At 33.3% G+C, this 24,670-nt stretch overlaps 1 protein-coding gene across 2 annotated transcripts in view; it reads right to left on the bottom strand.

Annotated features, from left to right (window-relative positions):
* Positions 1 to 24,670, bottom strand: part of Chd1 (chromodomain helicase DNA binding protein 1) — a 71,735-nt gene that overhangs the window by 18,547 nt on the left and 28,518 nt on the right. For both annotated transcript variants that reach the window (XM_087180898.1, XM_087180899.1), the window contains exons 12-28: positions 23,485 to 23,701; positions 22,356 to 22,445; positions 21,219 to 21,409; positions 19,888 to 20,076; positions 17,463 to 17,625; positions 15,947 to 16,099; positions 13,217 to 13,288; positions 12,354 to 12,503; positions 11,071 to 11,219; positions 10,711 to 10,807; positions 10,523 to 10,618; positions 8,259 to 8,435; positions 4,698 to 4,858; positions 2,977 to 3,018; positions 1,576 to 1,706; positions 822 to 960; positions 547 to 697 (exon numbers count right to left, since the gene is read on the bottom strand). In XM_087180898.1, the coding sequence (XP_087037024.1) occupies positions 547 to 697; positions 822 to 960; positions 1,576 to 1,706; positions 2,977 to 3,018; positions 4,698 to 4,858; positions 8,259 to 8,435; positions 10,523 to 10,618; positions 10,711 to 10,807; positions 11,071 to 11,219; positions 12,354 to 12,503; positions 13,217 to 13,288; positions 15,947 to 16,099; positions 17,463 to 17,625; positions 19,888 to 20,076; positions 21,219 to 21,409; positions 22,356 to 22,445; positions 23,485 to 23,701 (2,368 nt within the window). The remainder of the gene's footprint in view (positions 1 to 546; positions 698 to 821; positions 961 to 1,575; positions 1,707 to 2,976; positions 3,019 to 4,697; positions 4,859 to 8,258; positions 8,436 to 10,522; positions 10,619 to 10,710; positions 10,808 to 11,070; positions 11,220 to 12,353; positions 12,504 to 13,216; positions 13,289 to 15,946; positions 16,100 to 17,462; positions 17,626 to 19,887; positions 20,077 to 21,218; positions 21,410 to 22,355; positions 22,446 to 23,484; positions 23,702 to 24,670) is intronic.

The following is a 24,670-nucleotide window of genomic DNA, read 5'->3' as shown; positions in this document are numbered from 1 at the left end:
AAAATATTTCTAGGATACAGAGTATTATCTATCTAGAAGATAACCCAAAGTATACATCAGAAGCAAATTTTTACAGTGGAAATCTAGATTATTTAAATTTTATTGTATAGTAATAAACAGTAGGAATTAGGAAATGTTTCCAGTATTTTCCATTTTGTGGAAAGAAATGATTTTAACTAGCACAGCAGAATCAATAATCCCAGATCCTAAATCGCTAGTATTTTCAAAAAAATTATGGAAGATTTTAAGGATTTGTCTTTTCCTAAATAATAGCTGAAAGATATTTTTAATATTATACCCGAGGAAAAATACATGTATGACTTAACAAAAATACAATTTCAAAGGTAAAACAAAATCTTAGGATCACTAATGTAAACTCAAACCTTTCATGAAAACCAACTTCTGAAGAAGCCAGGACCATATAGCTAAGCAGAACCTTGGTTTCCTTATTCCCAGTTGAATTTATTTCCAAAATAATTTAAAAGCAAAAATTATAGTAAATTAAATACAAAATTAATGGTCAGCAAAGTCAAGAAACATAAGTACCTTGTGTGTGAGACTGAGGTCAGGATCCATTTTAATCATTTCCCAACTTCCATATCCATATTCATAGATACCGATTAGTAAGTTGGAATCATCTTCTTTGCCCCAGTCTATATCAAAATGAGCTGCCTTTGTGTAGCATGGGATTGTATACCTAGCATTCAGATTAATAATTACTGTCTAGTTCATAATTGCCCAATTAAAAATTAATTTTTAAAAACATGAGTCATTAAATATTTTGAATCAAAACACAACAAAAATGTTACATAGTAACTCACTGCTTTCTTTCTTCTGGGTCTGAAGGAATGGATTTGTGCAATGGTATTAATTCTTCTTCATGGGAGATGACTAGCTTGGCATTTACTTGTACTCCTGATATTCGGAATGTTGGCCCCTTCACTTTTCCTAGTCTACCACCTTAATTTTTTAAACAAAAGAGCATATAAAAACATATTAAACACAATTCCACAAAACCTATGCTATTACTTATTAAGGAAATTGCTGACAAACCTCAAATTTCACTGCATAAACAGCAGTCATTATAATCTAGGCAGATGTGAATTCACACAGTAATATTTTTAAGTGATTAAATTACTCAAGATAGATCATCTATTAATACTGTCAGATGGTCAGATGTAAGAGTCCTAGCAGAATTTTTTCAGCACATCTGATTATTAAATCCTATATAAATGTTTTTCTTCAGGCAGATGAACTGCAAAATAAATATAATGAAATAACTACATCCCAAATCATTACCACACACGAATATTTACATTCTCTTCCCCCAGTCCATACTAAAAAGACAGTATAACTAAGTGTAATTCCTGACATTATGTACTGGCCAGAATCTATCATAGACTCTTAACAGGTCGATTCTATTGTCTTTAAAACTACAATTTTGTTTTCCATTTCCTATTACTCATTTGTCTTGTAGGCATCTTTTAAGACTGACTGCTTAAAATATAATTCCTACCTCACTAAGTGTACTTTGAAACTTTTATTTACTTCTCTTTATATTACTGATTACATTACCTGTTCGTTCGGTTCCTGAAGAACTATCCTTTAAAGCTTTAATACAACCATTATGTACCAATTCTCCTAGTCTTCTGAGGTCTGTTTCTGACTTATCAACTAATTCAGCGTCTCGAGCAATTGCATCTAATCTGTAACAAAGCAATAAGATTTTCAGGTAAATATGTAAAATGTTAATGAAGTAGTGTTATTTAAGATAAATTAGGTTTTAGTCTACTTCAAGATTTAAATGTCACTCTACTCCATGACCTATAAATTCTAGTTTACATAACTGGAATAGCATATATAAAAAGTAGGAGAATTTGGCAGGGAAATAATTCACTTATATATTCAAAGACAATAAGCTTAAAATAATTTATTACAGAGCAAATGGTAGTCTGCAAATTTGAAGGTTACATACCAATTCTGTAAAACATTTCCTTAACTGATCAAATTTTTAAAAGTTCAAATGAAATGATAAGACTTTATGGCAATCATAAATGAAAAAGACAAAAAGTATCATAATTTTTTTTATTGCTTTCCATGAAACAGATAATGCAATGATTAACAGTTAAGACATTTTTCTATAATCTAAAATAATTATCCAAATATTTCATAATATTTTAAACAAGTCATCTCAAAACAGATTATATCTCTTTTAAGAATTAAGAGGAAAAAAAACTAATTTTAAGACTTCTAAGAGAAAACTAATTTTAGTTTCTGCTGCTTTATATTTAGAGGCTGGGTTAGCTGCAATAAAAGACAAAGAATATTCAAATTTCAATAGTTACTGGGGTTGGGGCCAGGGATTTAGCTCAGCGGTTTCGTCACCTGCTGCACAAGCGGCAAGGACCCGAGTTTGATCCCTTGTACCAAAAAAAAAAAAAAAAATAGTTACTGGGGTTAATCTGTAACTTGAAAAAAAACTGCATTTAGAATTTGAATTTTAATAGTTTGTTTCTAAAAGGATGCAATTAGAGAAAAGTTTTTTAATTTCCATAGTTAGGGAAAATAGGTGTGGTCAGAAGGTTAGGTAAACAACTCAGTCTCGTTTTTATAAATCATTAAAGAAAAACGAGATAAAGATTATAAAAACTAGCTGGGGATTTAGCTCGGTGGTGCCATGCCTGCCTGACAAGTGCAAGGTCCTGAGTTCAATCTCTAGTACTGGAAAAAAAAAAATTACAAAAAGTGTATTACAGTTATAAAAAGTGTAATGTAAGTAAGTGTTTCATAGATAATTTTACAGATGAGAAAGAACAGTATGAACACATTTTAAAAAATTAATCTGAACCTACTTCCTCTAGATTAATTTTAATGATGTCCATTAAAAGCAAATTGAACAAAGTAGCTAAACTAAATGTAATGTAAATAGAGCTAACTGTGTAACATTTCATAATTTCATGAGAGCAATGAATTTACCTTTCCAAAGGGCCACCAAATTTCTTATAGCTCTTGATAAACCTAATGTAAAATAAATGTTTGGTTTAAATGTATGTTTCATTGTCCAATTAAGAAATATATTTATAACATATACAGAAATAAGAAAATACTTGGTAGTGTAAAAATTCAGGGGACTATTACTAATAAAACAACGAATTAGCTGTTATAAACAAAATGTCATGACAGTAAGCAATACCAAGGAAAACATATTTTAGCATCCAGTATGAAGATACCAATGTTAATACAACAGAAACTAATTTTATTTTAGAAATTACTTTATTATTTTCACAAGACCAAAAAAAAAAGCTCCAAAGCTATCACAGGAGTGTTCCAGAATACTTGTTAATCCAATCACACCTCCTCATATTCCAAGTGCTAATAAAAATTTAGCAAATGGTTTCAAATCAGATGTGTGATATACCAATAATGGAAAATAAAATTTTTACTTCAGAACAAAGCTACTTAAGTCATTGATGGATGAGGAGAAAAAAATCCAGAAAAAGTAGAAGATGAAATGTTTCTTCAACTAAAGACAGAATATCCAACAAATCAGATGGTCATGAAAGTATCGCTTACAAAAGCTAATAATGTATTTAGCTTTCTAGTAGGAAGAATGAGGAAAAATAACAGGTCTATGATTTAAAAGTTACAATGGATTGAAATTAAACTCAAAATATAAAAATTAATAAACTTTTCCAAATTCGGTATATAAAACTATTATACAAAGTAAGCTGCTATGCCATTCCCCTTAAGGAAATGTATACAATAAAAATACATTACGAGCAGAAGCTACAATTTATCATGCATGTCCAATCTTAATTCCTACTTGGTCATATTAGGAATGATTTTTTTTCTTCTGGTAATGTAAACCCAGGACCCAGGCATGTTAAGGAAGCTACCACTGACCTACATTTCCAGCCCCAGAAATGCTTTTAACACAAATACTTTCAAAAAGCAGTAACTTCAGTGTCAGAAAAATATACAACTAAATTATTCCCATAAAAAAACTAATAGTTGGAAACCATAAACGCAGTGCTTTTAATAAATACATCAAATGTATCAAAATATACCTTCATTATTCAGAGAGGCCATTAAAAATTATGAATTACATTAATGAAACCAAAAAAATTTAGTCGCCTAATTAGTCTAACAATGAATAACATGCAAAGATTGGATACTAACATTTTTTTCAGAAAATTGGTTCGCAAGGGCTGGTTGTAACTCAAGTTGGTCACCTGAAAGCTCAGGCTCCTCTACACAGCCCTCAACATCTCTCTCCTGTGTACAGGCAGACCTGTGTCCTTAGAGAGACGCTGGCCCAGGATTTTTCAATTAACCCCACACGGGAAAGGATGTTTCAATGCTCCTTCCAGAACTCCTTAAGGGTCAAAATCTGTATATGTGATCATCTTGAAGCACAAGCAGCCGGCATTCGGGTCATAACTCAGGACTTTGGTTATAAGTTAAAACTAAAATTGTGGTCAGAACCCAACTTGTTCATATGTCAGGCAGGTTATAACTCGAGGGTCCACTGATAATGAATACCCAAAAGCAGAACCACCCAATTCCTATTCATACAGTTAAACTGTATTTGGTTCCTCTAAAACTGTTATCTTAATTTATGAAAATTACTGTACTTTCATATTTTAGTTTGGCCCTCTAAGAAAATCAAATTTAAAAAAAATTTTATATCATCTTACCGCCTAATTTCTGCATCACTAAATCCTTTAATATTCTCCCGAGGGATAGTGCGTGGTCTTCCACGTTTCTTTGGCCTTTTCCCTTCTGAGACCGAATCACTGTCAGATCCAGAGTATCTCCTACTTCTACTGCGCCTTCCTTCACTTCCATTGAAACTAATCTGAAATTTGAAAACAAAAATTTACTCAGATTTTAGGGTAAAGAAGACTTTTACCTTAAGGACAAAGAAAAGATTGTAAAAACTTTAAAAGTACTATCCTATATATCAAAAATACTTCATAAGTAAAAGTAATAAGCAAACAGAACAGAGAACAGCATATCCTGTTAGAGAGTTATTCACAGCCTAAATATTTAAATTACTTTTTTTTTCTGGTGGTACTGGGCATTAAAGCTAGGTGTTCACACTGAGCTACAACCCCCAGTCGTTCTTTGTTCGGAGACAGGGTCTCCTAAGTTGCCCAGGCTGGGTTCAAACTTGTGATCTACTTAACTTAACTCCCAAAGTGCTGGGATTACAGGCATGTGCCACCAAATCCAGCTTGAAAGCACTCTTAGCATTTTTAAATGAGCAGTTAATCGAATGACAAATACAAAATTATACTACTTCAGTGATAGTTTTTAATAATGCAAATTAAAGTAACAAATATAATTCCTTTTTAAAAATCTATCAACCTGACAATATTGAGCAATAATAGTCAATACTGGTAATGGTACAAAAAAGTAGACAGTTATGTAACTGTCAGAGGGCAGAGGTGACAATGCAGTATTGTATCAAAAGTCTTATCAATTATCCTGCTCATGCAGCCACATCATTTCGAGGGATTTATCCTGAGACAGATATGTGAAATTACTGACCAATAGTCATTTACATGATAAAGAAACAAAATGCAAGCAATATTCATTAGAACCCCGACAAATCTATCCAGTGGAATACTGAGAAGCCATTAAAATTTTATTGTAGATTAATAACATTCATGATACACTATCAAAGGAAACAAGCTCCAAAATCAACATAACTAATTTCATTTGGTAAATGATATGTATTTTTTTAACAACTGAAGTGACATATACTATAATATTACTAGTCATGTATCTGAGGGGCAGACTATCTCTCTCTTTTCTATTTTCCTTCTAAATACCAATTTGCTACTGTTTTAACTAAGCTCATCAGGTATTTGAAAGAAAAAATGCCACATGATCGACATAAATGTCTACTTGAAACAGTCATAGTATTAATGGATACATGAAAATACACACGGGGTAGGCCAGGGTTTAGCTCAGTGGCACCGCACCCGCCTTGCAAGCGCAAGGTCCTGAGTTTGATCCCGGTACAAAAAAAAAACTCTTTGGAGTAACTCTTTGGAGTTTTCCCAAAGTCTCTGAACCCATAATATGCTGAAGATTTGTATATTTAGTTTATATTTATTTTAACCCTCTCCTACCCTTCCATAGGATCTAATGCAAGGCTGTGCTTCCCATACTGTACAAAAGAAAACAATTTAAAGTATGGAGAAATAAACACAAGAAATAACATAGTGATACCTTGGTTCACAAACTTAATTCTTTCCACGATTCTGACTGCAACCAAATTGCAAGTATAGTGCTGCTTATTACTTCTGCCTATTACAGTATGTATATGCTTGCAATTTGGTTGCAACCAGAATTGTGGAATGAATTCTGTGACCAGAATCATGGACTTAAGTTCATTATCCAAGGTACCACTGTGGGTATATATGTATGTGTATGTATATATATATATAAAATTACTTTCAGGCCAAAAGCATATTTGGTTCTACTTCCCCCTGTTCTGTACAATGCTTAATCTAACAACCTAATCTACAAAGTTTTACCTTTTTTTAAATACACCAGAATTAAATCATAGGGCACTCTGATTTACAAGGAGAAGTTAGAGTTAGGGTTAGGGTTGAGCAGTGGCGCCTTTGTGAAGAGCACAGGTGGCAGAAATCAAGTAACAAGCAGGTAAGAAAGTCAGCTACAATCTGCTAAAGGCTTAAGGTAAGGGGAACCTGAGAGCACAGGATGCCCGGGAGCTAAACACACACAGGGAAAACTTCTACTCCTTTTCAGGCACTTCTCCACAAATCTCCATGAGGTGCTTGTGAGAAAAACTGGGAATGGGGGGAGAATGGAGAACAGGTTCCTCCCAGGATACAGGTGTGGATAAGGTGGTAGTCTTTCTGAGACAGGCACAAAGCCTTTCTAGACCCTTTCTCACCTAGTAACCTGAGGGCATGGAGAAGACCTCATATGGTCATAGAAAAAGAAAAGCCATAAAACTGTCTCCTTGGGGTGTGGCACCAAGGCAAGGGCCAGCATGAGGTAAGTTTCTCACTTGCATCAGGCTCAAAACTTAGTGAGGCACCAAAAAACTCCATAATCACAACAATCTTGTAATACTCTACACACTAGAGAAGTTAATGCTCAGTGGTTTCGCCGCCTGCTGCGCAAGCACAAGGAGCCGAGTTCACTCCCCGGCACCAAAAAAAAAAAAAAGAAAAAGAAAGAAAAAAAAAGTTAATACAAAAAGAAATCAAGTATTAGGGTTTTCTTCTTTTGCTGAAGGATTCAATAAATGATGGCAGTATTTTAAAATTTGTTATTTTGTTCATTTGAGTCCTAAATAAGCAAAACGTTTTTTAAAATTTAAGTCATATACAGGATGTTTTCTGACCACTGCAAAGTTAAATTAGAAGTCATTTAAAGATACTTGGAAAACCTTCCCAACATTTAAGAATTAAAAAACATTTCTAAGAAACCTATAGGTCAAAGAAGTAATCACACAGGAAATTATAATGGGTTTTGAAATGAAAGAAATGGAAAATAATTACAGATTAATTTGGAAATTTCAGAAAAAGCAGTGCTTAAAGGAAAATTTGTAGCATTAAAGGTTAATGTAGAAAAGCAAGGACTTAAGACTTAGTACCAAAGTTCACACCCTGAGAAACTTTAAAATTATAAACTAAACAAAAAGCAAAAAGGAAAGAATGATAAAGAGCAGAAATAAAGTTAAAAACAGAAAAATCAATGAAACAAAAAAGTAGCTGTATGACAAAAAATGAATAAAATTGATTATCTCTAGAAAGATCAAGAAAAAATTACTAATGTTAAAAATGAAGGGCATCACTAAAAGAGAAAAGGATACTATAAATTCATCAATTCAATGGGACAAAACACATTCCTCAAAAGAAATTATCATACTCACTCAAGAAGAAATACTCTAAATAGTTTTTATATATAAAAGAATTTAAGTTAGTTAAAAATCTTCCAACAATGAAAACTATAGGCCCAAGTAATTTCTGACAAATTTTCCCAACACTTACTATAGAAATTATTTCCAGCTCTACACAAATTAGTCCCTAAAAACTGAAGAGGAAGGCACTTTCAACTCATTTTATAAAGCAAACATTATCACATCAAAGACATCAAAAGAAAACAAAACCAATGTGTGAGCCAGTATCTCTCATAAGCACAAGCAGATCAGGCCAAGAAGAATAATATATTCCTATATTGCAGGACTGAGTTTTAAATAACAAAGTTACCTGTTTTGCACAGTTTCTCATTCTTGGGAGCATATAAATTTCCTCAAGTTCCTTCTGCCTTTCTTCCTCTTCCAATCGTCTCCTTTGATCTTCTGGAATGATTTCTTCCCAATTCTTTGAGTTTCTTTCAGGTTCCAATTCAATGTCATCCTCATCCATATTTGAAAAGTTAGCAACCTGAAAAATTGCAGAATTTAACTGAATAGATATTATACAAAAAGTTATCCTTAGAAATTACAGAAGAACGTATCTTGAAATTATGTTTCTATTTTTTTAAGGGAAAAGAAGTTGCATGCAAGAATATGACAATAACCCCCCAAATACCAGCCAGTAACACTGGCACGCCTGTAGTCCCAGCTATTTGGGAGGCTGAGGCAGGACTGCTTGAGGCCAGGAGTGAAAAGACAAGCCTGTACTACATGAGACCTCTATCTCAAAAGAACCCGGAAATACCTCAAGATAATGAATATGACCATCATCATGGACCAAACCAAATACGACTACTAAACTATCTAAATTTATTTAAGGCAAAGTAATCAAACCAAATGATTTCTAAAAACCTTCCCTTCAGGAATAATTCTTTTTGCCCTGCTTGCCAACAAAATTATTAGTGTACCAGAGCTAGATGCAGTTAACAAAATAATATCTAAAAATTTATACTATTAGCATAGTATTAACATGATAATCTTCTAAAGGAACTTCCAGACCAGTCCATGAACTACCAAGTGCTAGTGAACACTTATTTTTATCATAAAACTGCATAACCAGGCATAATGGTACATGACTGTAATTCCTGCACTTTGGGAAGCTGAGGCAGAAAGACTGCAGGCAACTTAGAACCTACCTCAAAAGAAAAACAAAACCACAAAACAAAGCAAATGGCTAAGAATGTAATTCAGTGTGAAGCCCCTATATTCAATTTTCCATTACTGGAAAATAACACAACACAACATAAAACAAAGCAAAACAAAGCACACCAGAGCATAAAGCTACTGATAAAGACAAACAGCTCTCTAAGACTTTAGATATATGACTTAGATTTCTTAAAACCTAGTTTCCTTTTCAGTTCTAAAGCAATGGATAGAAACAGCAAAATGACTTGTGAGGATAAAATATAACATTTAAAGTACTGAGCACAGGTCTGGTATATAATAAGCACTCACTAAAGATGGCTGCCAATACTAGCCTATTAAAACTTACAGATAACTAGATGAAGACAAGAAAACAATGCTTATCCTACATAAAGAATGAGGCTAAATGTGTTTATTCTCTCCTCTTATTCAATATGATAACCTTAAAGACAACTGTGTATCATCTCAGTTATAAAAATAACTCATATTTATTCTAGTTATCAGAATTCGTTTCAAATTACCAATTAGTCAAATTAATACCAAACAGCTTCATTATAAGAAAAGAGTTAACTTAGACCATGCTTAGAGTGAATGCGAGGTCCATACACCTTTAGTTCTCACCAGGATTACTGAGTCTTCTAGTATCTGATTCAGTTCTTGTCCCACTGCAAACTATCCTGCACACAGCAGTGATTCATTAAAAATTATCACAATCAGCTGTTATTAATTTCTGTATCCCTCGTGTGGGGCACACACTAGATGCTCCATAAATATTTGCTGGCTGAACAAATGCCATGAATTTAATTGATGTTCAAGAACTTCAGCTTAATTGATGTTCAAGAACTTCAGCTTACAGAAGATGGCTAAGATGATACAGAGGATCTTGTTTCTTTTAACAAATGGCATTTGATTTTCTCTAAGAAGTCACGTAAGAGTTAATTTAGGGCTCTCAACTCTCTCCAGCCTTCATCAAACCCACAATATTAAGAAGTACTAATGAACAGTAACATTAGTTTTGACTGATTTATTTCAGTCTTCTTGGGCATAATAATTTTTAATCTATATAAAAAACCCGCAACAATAAAAACCAACTAATAGTCTTCATTCATGTAAATCTAAGAGATCATATTCATTTGTTTATCAAAATACTTGAGGAGATGCTACTTGCTGAGCACTAGTCTAGGTGCTAATTAGGCAACAACAGCCCTCTCCACCCAACCAAATGTAATTGTTCATAAATGATTTGTTCTCATTCAAATCAGCTAATACTGGTTTGTCCGAAAAGTTTTTATGCAGCATTTTAAGATAAAAATTATCTTGCTCATTGTGCTTTAAAGAAAGTAACAAAACACCTATTCAATCCCTCTCAATTTTATGATTATAAAGAAAAATTAAAAAGAAAAAGAAACCTACCTTGAACTGGGAAAGTAATTCATCTCCTACAGTTAAAGGGCCTGGTTCATTTTCATGAGTTTCTGCCCTCTTCAAGATTTCATCTATATCCATTTCCTGTAATTAGAAGTAAATCTTTATTTTAAATATACTTGAATCCTTCTATCCTATCAAAATATAACACACTATAAGGTAATTTTTTTTTTAACCTGGGGCTCTTGTTCTTCTCCTTCAGGTTCCTTAAAAAGTTCCTCAGCACCAAACTTTAAAATAGCTGATAATTCTTCTTTATTGAAAGGAGTAGAACTAAAACCAGGAAAAATAAAAATGCTTAATATTAACTGTTAACATTTACACATCGTTTTATTAGATTGACAGTCACCTTTAGAACAGTTATATGAAGAAGTTAAATGAGCAAAGTTTTAGTACATTTTAAAATGAACTTGAAGCACTGAAAACTTAAGAGGCTTTCTCCCCCTATAACTACTGAAGTGAAACTAGGTAATATAACACTTCAAAAAATAAGGTTAGGGTGACTGTAAAGTAACATTTTTTAATAAGAAAACTACCTTGACGGAGCAGAACCTGTGTGCAGTACTGTCTTCCCAGTTGTGTCCATTCTTTGAATCACAAGATGATCTAAAACCATTTTCTTTTTGGCCCTTTCAAGAATATCTTCTTCAACTGATCCCTTTGTGACTAGACGATAAATATTCACCTGTAAAAACAGGCATAAAGAAGCAAACTGCAGTGAAAACCATCTGTCTTGCCAACCCGAAGTGCCCAAACATGAGCACAGACTGGTTCATCCCACATGAAGTTTTTACTTCAAAAGTAAAATGAAGTTTTAAAACCAAAATGAAAATTAATGACTACCAGCCAAGCGTGGGGATGCACACTTGTAATCCCAGAACTTTGGGAGGCTGAGGCAGGAGAATGACAGTTCAAGCCCAGCTTGGGCAACTTAACGAGACCTCGACTCAAAAAAGTTTTGAGGATGTAGCTCAGTGTGAAGATCCTGGGTTCAATTCCCATTACCATCCAAAAAAAAATACACACACACAGTGAAATTTCTACAAATTGAGACTAATTTGAGAATTTATTATGTTACCTTCTTATATTCTCCTTAGATTTTCTTTGCCTATTTTTGTTTTTAAAGTAATGACAGTTATTTTTAAATTGATTTAGCTGAGAAAAAAGAGAAAAGCAAACTTCTGACAATCTTCCATCAGTTTCATTACAGTGTGTCATCACTGCATACAACACAAAATCCTATGAACTGTTCCCAACTTAATAAAGCCCTAGCCATAAATGAAGCTTCCAAAAACTGGAAAGAATTCTGATGCACAGTAAATAGTTCCTTTCTCTAGGTCAGAGAGAAGTTCCACAGAAAACAATACCACCATATAGGGGTATTTTGCTACAGAACTGCCAGACAATTGAACAGATTTTTAAAATGGGACTGGCCTTATGGAATCCTGTAAGCACATGGACAAAATACAGGGCAACAGAAAGGCAGCACTGTGCCCCTCAAATGCTTTAAAAAGTTAAAATATGTAAAGAAAGATATTAAAGTTTTTATATTAAATGAAAAATATTGAATTCTATAGTTACAAACTTAATGTATAATCAATCAAAACAGAATGCGTAAATTGTATTTAGGTACAGTTATCTCAATTCTGTCAGTCACTCTCTCTAAGGGATTTTGGTAAACTCAGTTCCTCAGTACCCTAATAATAGCAATGACTGTGTTCCAACAATCTTCCAGTGATCTTGGCTGATTAGTCTAAACATTAATCATAAAAATCTTTTTCAAAAAGACCCTAAACAAAATAACAGAAGTTAAAAATACCTGTTTCTTCTGTCCAATTCGATGAGCTCTTGCCTGTGCCTGAAGATCATTTTGTGGGTTCCAATCAGAATCAAAAATAACGACAGTGTCGGCAGAGGCTAAATTAATGCCTAAACCTCCAGCTCTTGTAGAAAGCAAAAAGCAGAAATCCTGTAAAGAATTATAAATATGTAAGATTTTAAATTTTCCTAAGCTATGACTGAATATACCAATTAAAATTTTTACAACTGACTTTCTAAACTTAGAAAGTATTTAAGAAAACTGAAAAGAACCATTAAAAATTAATACATAAATCTTTAGCAAGATCAATCAACAAGACTCCAAAACACAAATACACATGGTAAGAACAAACACCAAACTGAATACACTATTTACTTCTGGTGAAAAACAAAAAGGAATTAAGAGATAAGGCAAAAAGAGTTTAAATGAAAGTAGGCTAATTAATTTTGAAGCAAACTAAATGCATCATGCTGAAAAATATTGGTAAGGAAGAGTAAAAATTCTTTAGATTTAATATAGAGGATGATTTAAAAACCTCATTATTAAGGCTGGGGATTTAGCTCAGTGGTTCCACCACTTGGCTCATAAGCACAAGATCCCGAGTTCGATCCCCGGTACCAAAAACAAAAACAAAGCCTCATTAAGTGAGCTGGGCATGTAGCCAAATGTAAAGTGCTTGAAAGTGCTTGTCTAGCATATAAGGCCCTAGTTTTGATCCTGGCATCATAAAAAACAAGAAACAAAACTTTCATTTGCTAACAGAAACCATAGCTAAGACTCTTTTAAACAAGTTACAAATATTATGCCTAAGCAAAATAACAAAATGACTGAAAGTAAATTTACAATTTTAAAACCATTCATACCTCTGATCCCTCAGCATTAAAATGATCTAGAGCTTGTTTCCTCAGCTCCCCCTTTATTGATCCATCTAATCTCTAGAATAAAACACACAAAAATACAGCATGTATAATTTTTAAAAAGCTATTAAAATCATTTATGAAATTAAGTAGAAAGGGCAGTATACACTATGTTCAGATGTTATGAGAAGTTATGGCAGTAAAACAATGCCTAGGCATTCTGTCTTCACTAAGTGACATTCTGCCTGCACTAAGACTTCCCCAAGAGTAAGCTGCTTACAAACAACTGAAAGAAGTTTCATGATATGATATACTCTCATACTTGATAATCTAGTTCACTTTCTAAAAGGTGCAACTCATTAAACTGATTTCCAGGATCTATTAGTAAGTTACAACCCAATTTTTAAAAAACTGATGAAGTCCAGTGTGACTACTGGACCAAGAGTATTAATAGTATTAATATCAACTGACAACACAGAAACTATTTTTTTTTTTTTTTGGTACCGGGAATTGAACTCGGGTCCTTGCGCTTGTGCAGCAGGCGGCAAAACCGCTGAGCTAAATCTCCGGCTCCGACACAGAAACTCTGGAGGGAAGGACTGAGCCTAAACCCTCTAGATAATTCCAAGAATGCCCTGCAGCAAATTCCACCCATGCTAAGCATGAAAGGTATCACAAACTCTCCTCAAACAGCTTACACCAGTATCCTTATGTGCCTTAGGGGAGAGATCCAACTTTCTCCATGTCATTTTCTGTCACAGTGAAATGGATATACTACTGCAGCCTCTTCACAGACTACAGAGGACATAGTGAGAGAAAGTAGAAAGACACTTAGTTCGGTACCTGACATACACTGGGTGCTTATTAAGCATTGGCTATTATTGGTCTAGGGGTGTGGCTCAGTAGTGAAGCGCTTTGCCTATCATTTGTGAGACTTGGGTTTGATCTCTAACACAAGGAAAAAAACAAACTATTGTTTTCAGTCAAATTATGATTTACAATTATTTTATAATGAGAAACTGGTGAACAAGTAGAAGTAACTTGCCCACTGTGATACATACATTTAGTTGATACGTTAATATTTTGGGAAGCTATGTGTCAATGTTTGTTATTATATAAATTTTTTTTTTGGTGCTTGACACATTTAGTAACCACTTTTGATACAAATTCTCAGTAGACAAGTTATAAAAAGGAATTTCTTTAAACCTGAAAAAATACTTACAGAAATTATTACAAATATTATAATCAATGGTGAATTATAATCATTCCTGTGTATTGCTATTCAACACTGGGCTAAATATTATAGCAAGTATAGTAAGAAAGAAGATCTTTAAAGAAAAAGCTATAAGGAGTGGAAAGAATGTAAATTATTTCACAGATAACAACTGTATATTGAATGGAAAACTTGAAGGAATTTTGCTCAAATTATTAAAATTAATCATAAAGTTAATCATTGAAAGAATGAAATAAAACTGTCAGTTTCAGCAAAATTACCAGTTATAAGATTAACAACTAAAATTTAGTGGCATTTTTGAATACCAGAAACAAAAAGCTAGAAAATTAACATATAAAACATACTTTTTACATTAGTAGAAGCAAAAACTCAGGAAGAGCACAGTAGAAAGTATAAAAAACATGTTTTGGGTTGGTTGGTTGCCTGGTTTGTCATTTTCAGTTTATTCCTGAAAACAAACAGAAACCTAGGCTGTCATTTTCATGGAGTTTCAGAAGAGAATGGAGGTAAAAACTGGTCCTTTTTAAAGACTTTCAACCAATCTTTTTACTTTTTTTAGCTCCGCCTATATCCCAATTTCAAATTATTGAGTCAAAAATCCTTTGAATCTCTGCAGCTCTCTACAATTAGTTACTTCTAAAGTTTTCATACTGGTTGATTACTATTTTGCTTTCTCCAATCTAAATTCATTATCACACATCTACCATTAGATTCAACTATCTTTTCTCTTGTCTGTGTGTCCTGGATAGTTTGTGCTCCCTGACCATCACTTTACTGCCATTTCACAAGACTTTCTGGGAGACCAAAGACTAACTGAAATACACAAGGCTCTCCCTTTACATCTTTTCAATCATCTTTTCCATCTGCCTTAATGCAGTTTTTAAAAAATCTACAAAACGTATAATAGGTCATGTGAAATAGGAAGAAAAGGTCCAAAGGGGAAGGGGAAGGAGGAGGGGTGGGGGAAAGGAAAGAAGGGAAAGGAATAAATACAAAAAAAGGAAAAAAATGGAAACAAAGTCTTTGTAAATAGGGAGGGGTAGAGGGACTGAAGGGAGGGCAGGGGAATGGGTTATAAAAATATTTTTTATTAAAAAAATAACCAAAATATATCATGTAAAGGTGCAAATTCCCAATGATGAATGTCATCATATTGCATACCTAAAATGTATCAATAAAATGAATTAAAAACATCTAAAGCAGGCCTAGAAGAGACAATGAAAATAACAATTACTCCATTCCTAAATTTAAGATAAAGAAAAATAATAATACAATTATTTAAAGGAGATATATTTCTTTAAAGGAAAAATACAAAAATCTGCATATAATTACAAAATAATTTCAAAGCTAATTCTCTAAAATAAGGTCAGGAATTAGATGAAACAAAGACAATCAGGGTGGGGGATTTAGCTCAGTGGTTCCGCTGCCTGCCTCGCAAGTGCAAGGACCGGAGTTCGATCCCCGGTACCAAAAAAAAAAAAAAAAGACAATGAAATGCTTACTTGAAAGGGGAACTGACGATATTTCAAATATTCTGCAAGTATATCTAACATCCGCACCATTTGAGAAAAAATGAGAACTCTGTTGCCTCTTTCTCTTAGTCGAATTAACAGCTTGTCAAGCAGAATTAATTTTCCGCTACTTCGGATTAAGTGCTAAGGAAACAATAAGTTAAAACTGTTACAATGTGTTAAAGATACAAATGATACAAGTGCTCCACTTAATACTTCAAATTGCTTTAATTACTTTCAATTGAGATTTTAATGCTAAAAACAATTTTGGTTTTCAAAATTTTCTATGACCTTTAATTGTTTGCTATATTACATAAATTAAAATTGTCCTTGCCATTTAGCATCTAGGTTTTTGTATTTTTAGGAGGAATAAAAAGTACTATTTCATGCTATTTGCTACTTGCTACCCTATTTCTCCAAAAATCTTGGCCAAAAAACAAAACAAAACAAAATCCAAAAAACCAAAACCCCACACATAAGCAGCAGCAATTAAGTAAACAAAAGTTTAAACCTAGGCAGGTGTACTATATATGAGTTACTGATCCTAGCTACTGTATATGCTCTTGTAACTCTATTAAGGTGTGCCTTCACCTTTCTGTTTTATCTTCCGTAAGTAATGGGGACAGCAGACTTTGAGGTCAAGATGTCCTTTTTTTTAGAACACCACTGGTCAAATCACAAACTCAGCATAATCACTATTAGTGATTTTTTTTGACAATTATGTATATACTAGTGGATTTTTGCTGGATAAAAGGGATGACAGAAAAATATGGTGAATGTTTAAATTTTTAAAATGTATTACAGTAAAAGAGACATTGCCATGAATCACTCTCAAAATACTTGCCCAGAGTGTTTCAAACACATCAATCCTAATATTCTTGCCACTTTCTCAAATAGTTCTGCAAGTATTCTTTGTACTTTGTCTTTAGTTGTGCTCTTGTGGCTGCCTCAGTGTCCTGGATCAATTCAAAATGTTTACCTTCCATGGTTCTTTTGCCTTCAGGGAGTAGCTAGAAGTTGTACAGTGCCAGATCCAGTGAATACAAGATAAGGGCACAGGGGAGCACTAATGTTTTTACAATCCTGCACTTCTGTTGGATGGCATGCAGCAGCATCCGCCATATTTTTTATCATACGTCATTAAAGACACAAAAGTGTGTTCTAAGCAAGGGCATTGATAGCAATGTGTCTCTCACTGCAGTAACTTTTTTAACCATTTACTGTACATTTTGATCACACCTTGGAAATTGGTACATCCAACAGTTTAATATGGATTTCTAGAAAACTGATCCAAATTTAAAAACTAAACTTATGGTTTTTATTTTATGAAGATTAAAGCCATAATCAAGACCATTATTTAAATAAAACATTAGCCAAATAGAACTTCTAATATAGTAAAGCCCCATGCTCTTTTCAGTTAAAACAGAAATAAACATTTCAAGAATTTTGCTTTACAGAAATAATTAATTTTTCTTACAACAAAGTAGTATTATTTAAAACTTCTTACTTGTAAGGCCTCCTGTTTATTATAGAATTCATTATTATCTGGTGGTTTAATGAGGTAGCAATGGTTACAACATTTCTTTAGCTCCATCATAATGTTCAAAAAGCCTGAGGTACTGCCCTTGGAACCTTTGCTGAGGGCTTTGTAATTCCTAGTTAAAATCCACCTTTAAAAAAGAAACAAAATCATGAAAATTATGTTTAGCAGAAAAAGTAACAAAATAAATTCTGAATCCAAAAAGAAGAAATCTAGTACCCAAGAAAAACTGCACCATCATGGAATTCACAACTAGATATACAATGGAGTGAACCTCATTCAAAAGTCTCAGGGGAATACATAACTTATCTGAAGCACTAAGTATACATAGGAAAAGGATTTATGTAACAAAGCGAGTATAGTATCAATTATTTACCCCTTGAATTTGATAAAAAGATGTTCAAGTGTATCATCTACCTTAACATTTTTACAAATTTCACTTCATTAGACAACTACTGAAATTCGACCTTTTTTCACAGACCTAAAAGTATCATGAAGATACTTGATTTTAACTACACTGTGTTTTCTAAATTATAATTACATGATTTTACAGAAAACTTGGAGCTATTTTACTGCATACTCCAAACCACACATAAAATTTCCTCTTACCAGGAGCCAATTTCTGTTCCATCACCTTTCATTTCTTTCTTTCTTACAAAGTCTTCAAAGGGATTTTACAATCCACAAATATCTGGTTGTATTCTCTCACTACCATTCTTTACCAAGTTATTCAGTATCTGCCCAAATCTAAAGAGCAAAGTGCAATCCATGGACAATGCTCAACACCATTAAGAGGTACATAATAAAGGACAGATTTTTTTCCTCTCTGTAAAAAATTTTCTTCTTTCTCTAGAGGTGATGTTTTAAAACTTTTTACAGAAACTTATTGTAGTATTTTATAACCTTAGTTTCCAAAAAAATACCTGGAAGAGTCTAAATCCTAAGGTCCATGACACATGACCAACAAGCACTCATAGAATAATAGGGGACTGTGTCTTCTATTTCAGCATTGCTCTTCTTTTTAAAAGAATTCCATACCAAAATTAGAATACTGTACCATCATTTTGTATTACAAAGCATATTATGGCCATAAATTAAAATGTGAATCTAAACAAGCACCTGATCTATCAATGTATAAAAAATACACGGGATGTGTTACAATTCTTCCAAAAAGATGCACTATGCAAAATATACATTATGGAAAAATTCTACAACATAGTTGCTTCCCTCATCAAATAAATTTTAAGAAAAAGAAAAACCTACAGATAAAAAGAGGTAAAATCAATTGTCATAGACCTTATTTCAATCCCTGTTCAAGCAAACTTTTATAGAAAGCTTGAGACTATACCGAAAATCTGAACATACTGAACACTTAATATCATGAAATTGTTAGCATTTTTAAATGGGATATTTAAAAATCATTAGAGATAATGGAATAGTATTTGTCGGTGAAACACTTATCTCTGCTTTGCCTCAAGAATAAGTGGAAGAAATGGAGATGGCTAGAGAGACAGCAAGAGTGGCTTTAAGTTAAAAAATAAGCTGAGTAGGGCTGGAGATTTAGCTCAGTGGCACTGCGCCTGCCTCGCAAGCACAAGGTCCTGAGTTCGATCCCTGGAACCGCAAAAAAAGAAAAAAAAAAAGCTGAGTGATAGCTGAGTTTTATAATATAATCCTACTTTTGCATGTATTTGAAGTGTTTCATAATAAAAACCTAAAAAATTATGCCACGACTACATATTTAAATGCATGGCACTTACAGATTTTTACTATAAAATGTAAGTTTTCCTAAAACTCCAAATATATGTAGCAAGGCATCTCATTTTATGCAGTCAAACATTTAAACAGATGTTAGGACATACTGCCCCTTTTGATTCTTTAAAAAGTCTTACTACAGATTCTGACATAAAATTACACACAGTATGATTTGATAATGCAGAGAGGCCTAAATCTCTTTTACTTCTGTCAATTATAATTACATAATACCTTACTATCATGGAAATCAGAAAAACCAGAATGCTTAAAAGAAACTGGGGGCCGGGGATTTAGCTCAGTGGTTCTGCCGCCTGCCTTGAAAGTGCAATGTCCTGAGTTCGATCCCCCGTACCAAAAACAAAACAAAACAAAACAAAACAAAAAACTGTCAGGTATGAGATCTAGAAAAGAAATTAATGATGTATTAAAAGATTTAGTCCTGTCACTTGATAACTGTGGACATGACATTAAATCTCTCTGCCCCACTATGCCACAGAATAAATCTATTCTCAAATTTCACAACTATTACTGCTCAATTTAAGGGAAAGGTGAGGGTACCAGGATGAGGATAGACTACGGAGGCTATTCAGAATTAAATACTTAGAATATGTGTTCTGTGTACAATATTACAACTTACTTGTAATATTGTTTCTGTAAAGCACTCATTTCCATTCTTAAAATCTGTTCAACTTTGGCAGGAAGAGATTTTTCGACATCTTTCTTAACTCGGCGTAACAGAAACGGCTCCAGCTCCTTGTGGAGGCTCGCGTAACCATATTCTCTCCCTTTGCCATGCTCTTCTTCAAAATCTTCCCAGGAAGAAAACCTTTAAAATTTGACATAATGGGACAATCACTCAAAAAAAGCCAAAATGTGTATGACACATTTCAAGGAGTCATATAAACTACAGAACATGGGGGGGGGGGGGCACTAAACTTAATCACATGTAAGTCTGTCTTCCATAAATTTCATTTTATATACATGTTATATTCATTTTATATACATGAATATGAACAAGAAATAACAGCAAGAATCAATAAATGGTATTACATCAAATTAAAAACTTTACAGCACAGGAGTCATTGAGTGAAGAGACAATGTGCAGTTTAAGAAAAAATATTTGTCAGTTACTTTGCAGATATAAGGTAAAATATAAGTACTTTTGTAAGTTAAAGTATTTTCAAGTAAAAAAGTAATTATCCCTACTAATTCTCAAAAATATATATTTAAAGGGCCAGGGATTTAGCTCAGTGGTGCCACGCCTGCTTCCCAAATGCAAGGTCCTAAGGTCCCGAGTTTGATCCCAGGTACCCAAAAATATACATATAATGTATATTATTATATACATGTATATAATTATACATGTATATAATATATAATACATAATGCATTTATATATTATTTATATATGTGAACATATACATGTACGTGTATTTTTATGTGTGTGTGTATATACACATAGATATATATAAAGTTATGGCTCTTTTAGAAAAAAGAATGACCTTTGGTAAGTCATTTAACCTTTTCAAGTCTAGTTTTTCTCATTTATACAATTGGGTTACTTGCACCTTGTTGTTAGGGCTACTATCAAATACAAAGTACAGCTTCAAATTTCCAAAGAAGGTATTCTGAGGGCTGGGGATGTAGCTCAGTGGCGCCGTGCTTGCCTGGCAAGCGCACGGTCCTGAGCTCAATCCCCAGTACCAGGAAAAAAAAAGAAAAAAGGGAGGTATTTTGAACAAATGCAAAATCAATTTTGTAATTTATTACCCATAAATTTATATACAAAAATTTAAAAATTCAAATATAAATCCCAAATATCCCACTCTCTTTGCTGTTCTTCTCAAATAATCTGCACTCCAATGCTTTAAGGCACTTACTGACCATACTACCTAAACTAATTTTGTTTCCATTAAAAATCTGCACACAAAACTATGATTAAAAATGTATAATACAAAATTTTCTTACTTTTCCGGCATAATGAAATGGAGCAATGACCAGAGCTCTTTCAGGGAGTTTTGTAAAGGGGTTCCAGTGATAAGGAGGCGGTGGTTAGATTTAAAATCTATTAAAGTTTTGTACAGAAGGGAATCATCATTTTTTAATCGATGTGCTTCATCAACACCTATGAATGCCCAATTCAAACCACCAAGGAAAGCCTTAGAGGGAACAAGGAACACAGTTAATATCTGGATAAAAAAACAGAATTCAATGTCAGCTTTCTCATGCGATCTGAACTAAGGTTATTAAAACGAGACAAGATAAATTTTTTTAAAAAACCTTTGTCTAATTTCTAAATAAAAAGTACTTCAGGTTTTATTAGAATTTTCAAATCAAATTAATTCAGTATACAAAATGAAGTTTCTTCTAGGACTAATTTAACCATCAGAAAATGACATATCAACTCAGTTTTTACTGGTTAGACACTGCTAAGGAGAAAAAAAAACCACTTCTACTACCAAGTTAGACATTTTTTAATAGATTTTTAACCCAAGCACAATAAAGGTCTCAATGTCAATCTGAACAGTATTTTATTCTGGGTGTACTCTATGACTTTGATGAACTGATGATCTTTAATATATGAACTTAGGTCTCTGACTTAAAACAGAAGGGTCTGATTCTGTGTGACCTCTGACAAGTTTGTTAAACTCTTTGAGACGATTTTTCTTTTCAATACAAACAGAAATAGCAAATATAAAGTACACGGGAGAATTAAATGAGACAGCAGATATAAATATATTTCACACAGTGGTAGCTTAATCCAGTTAAAGAAGTTCTTCCTCTTTAAAAAGCTTATAAATCAACAGATAATATCAAACTGGTTTAAGTCAGGAGTTGGCAATATGGTAAACATTTTAGACTCTGCAGACCAATATGTGGTCTGTTACATATTCTTTCAATGCAGCCCTCTTAAAAATGTAATGCTTTAAAACCTTTTAAAATGCAAAAACCATTCTTAGTTTAAAGGCCTTAAAAAAACCCATCAGCCCATAGGCTAGCGTTTGCCAACCCATTCCATGACTTAAGTGATGCTTTCATCCTGTCAACATATAGTAAAGAAAAAACTAATACAGCAAACCAGAAAACATCACAGGAAATACATACCTTATCCTTCAATAAAATTTCATAAGTTGTTAAAAGTATATTAAATTTTAACCGTTTGGTCTGGGGATGCATCCATTCATGAGTTCTTATCTATTAAGAAATTTAAAGACAATTCTAAGACAAACATTAACCAAATTGCATTTCTAAAAGAAAAGCCACTCTACATAAAAATCTATGCTTATGTAATAAGTTATTATTTAGTCTAGCATGCTGTGTTGATCTAATAAAATGTAAATACCATGGCATATCAAAATCTTTTACTAAAAATTGAAACAATTTAGTGTACATGTTTCACCGAAGAAAGATTTCATTAAATAAAAGATAAACTTATTTATTTAATAATATTTATAGATGAAGTACGAGATCTGGGGTTTGCTGTGTAATAATTGGGAAAAGTGCAACATGATGAGGTACATAAAAAAACTGGCAATGAGGTGAAACGTGAGACTGGAAATGAGGAAGTGGATGTTTACACACTATTTTGTTTTTGTGTATACAGTAAGTCCCTGACTTACAAATATTCAAGTTGCAAACTTTCACAGATACAAATGGACCTAGCATTACATTTGTAGATGTGAACAAATAGTGGAAGGAGCTCATGTGTCTGCTGGACACTGTCACAGTGTGCTGCTGTGTGTTACTGTACAGAAGTAAAGTACAGTGGGGAACTTGCTATATTTTTGTGTTTGGTTTTTTTATGCTTTACATTATATATTTTTGTCAAAGGTGTAAGACTCACTTTGTCAGTCTTAAGAATGAATCTGAGGGGCTGGGGATTTAGCTCAGTGGTTTCGCCGCCTGCTGCACAAAAACTCAAGGACCTGAGTTAGATCCCTGGTACCAAAAAAAAAAAAGAATGAATCTGACCTATGACTATTCTTCTGGAACATATAAAGTTGGGGATGTATTGTAATTGAAATTTTCTGTGAGAGAAAACATATATGTATACATATAATATATATATATATGTATATATTAAACCAAAATTGATTTCTGTTATAGCTATGTATTATATACATTTTTGTGGAGAGTTCTCTTAGAATTAAGACTACAGAGACAGAACAAAACAGATACTCATCCTCTAAGACAAGTAGGTCTAGATTTCTAAGTTTATAGAGAAACAACTTACCATGTTTCTGCTGTTAATGTCACCTAAATAAACCACAGCATTCATCTGAGAAGCCCATGTCTGAATCTCCCTTTGCCAGGAAGTGAGAGTGGAGAGTGGTACTACTAATAGAAAAGGTCCATATAATTGATGTTCATGAAACAAATAGTTCAAAAACGAGATCGTCTGTATTGTTTTTCCAAGGCCCATTTCATCAGCAAGTATGCAACTATTTCCTCTACAAAGTTAAAACAAAAACAAAACACCATGTATACAATAAAGGTTCAAATACACAAAGTAACTTCTTTTACATCATGTATATAATATAGATATCATGTATTTATATGAAATTATAAAAAATGAATCTGTTAGGTATTTTATAAAACACCATTTTTTATGAGCTACACTTAATAAATGGGAAAAGAGTGCTGGGTATGGTGGTGCATTAACAGTAATCCCAGCTATTCTAAAGCCTCAGGCAAAAGGATCAAGAGTTTGAGCATAGCCTGGGCAGCTTAGCAAGGCCCTTCTCAAAATAAAATACAAAAAGGGTTGAGGATGCAGTTGAACAGTTGAATGACACAACATTTGGCTAGCAAATGGATGAGACCCTGGGTCCAAGCCCAAGCAATGCCATGCCCCCACTCCAAAAAAATAACAGCATCTAGCGAAAGACTTAATCACTAGTACTGTAAGAAAAGTAAAGGAAGCTAGGTGTGGTATCCGGAATCTGTGATCTCAGCACTCTGGGAGTACAAGGCAAGACGATGACAAGTTCTACCCTAGCCTGGGCAACCTTATGATATACTGAGGGTCCTCTCAAAAATAAAAATAATGAAGGACTAGGGATGTAGCTCAGTGCACAGGCCCTGGGGTCAATTCCCCAGTACCACAAAAGGAGAAATACCATTTAAAATCAGGGAGGCTTAAAAATTAACTGTATTATCCTTCATAAATTCTGAAACCAATTTGTTTACTAGAAGTCCAAACATATTAAGTAAAGAAAAAATATCCAGGAAGAAAAGAGGTGAAAAATCATATCTAAATTGCATCCTAGAGGTTTCTATATACTCTCAAGAGTTGGGACCACAGGCCAAAATAGAGGACTAAATGATTATTAGAAATAACTAGGGATGATGATATAGCTCACTGGGAGGGTACTTCTCTGGCATTCATGAAGTCCTGGGTTTAATCCCTAGCACTGGGA

This window comes from Heterocephalus glaber, unplaced genomic scaffold, assembly GCF_053883595.1.
Source record: "Heterocephalus glaber isolate CG9 unplaced genomic scaffold, H.glaber_assembly_v1.0 deba00001465, whole genome shotgun sequence".
Classification (NCBI taxonomy): Eukaryota; Metazoa; Chordata; class Mammalia; order Rodentia; family Bathyergidae; genus Heterocephalus; species Heterocephalus glaber.
The sequence above is the reverse complement of the archived record's forward strand: the minus strand, read 5'-3'. Positions and strand labels throughout refer to the sequence as shown.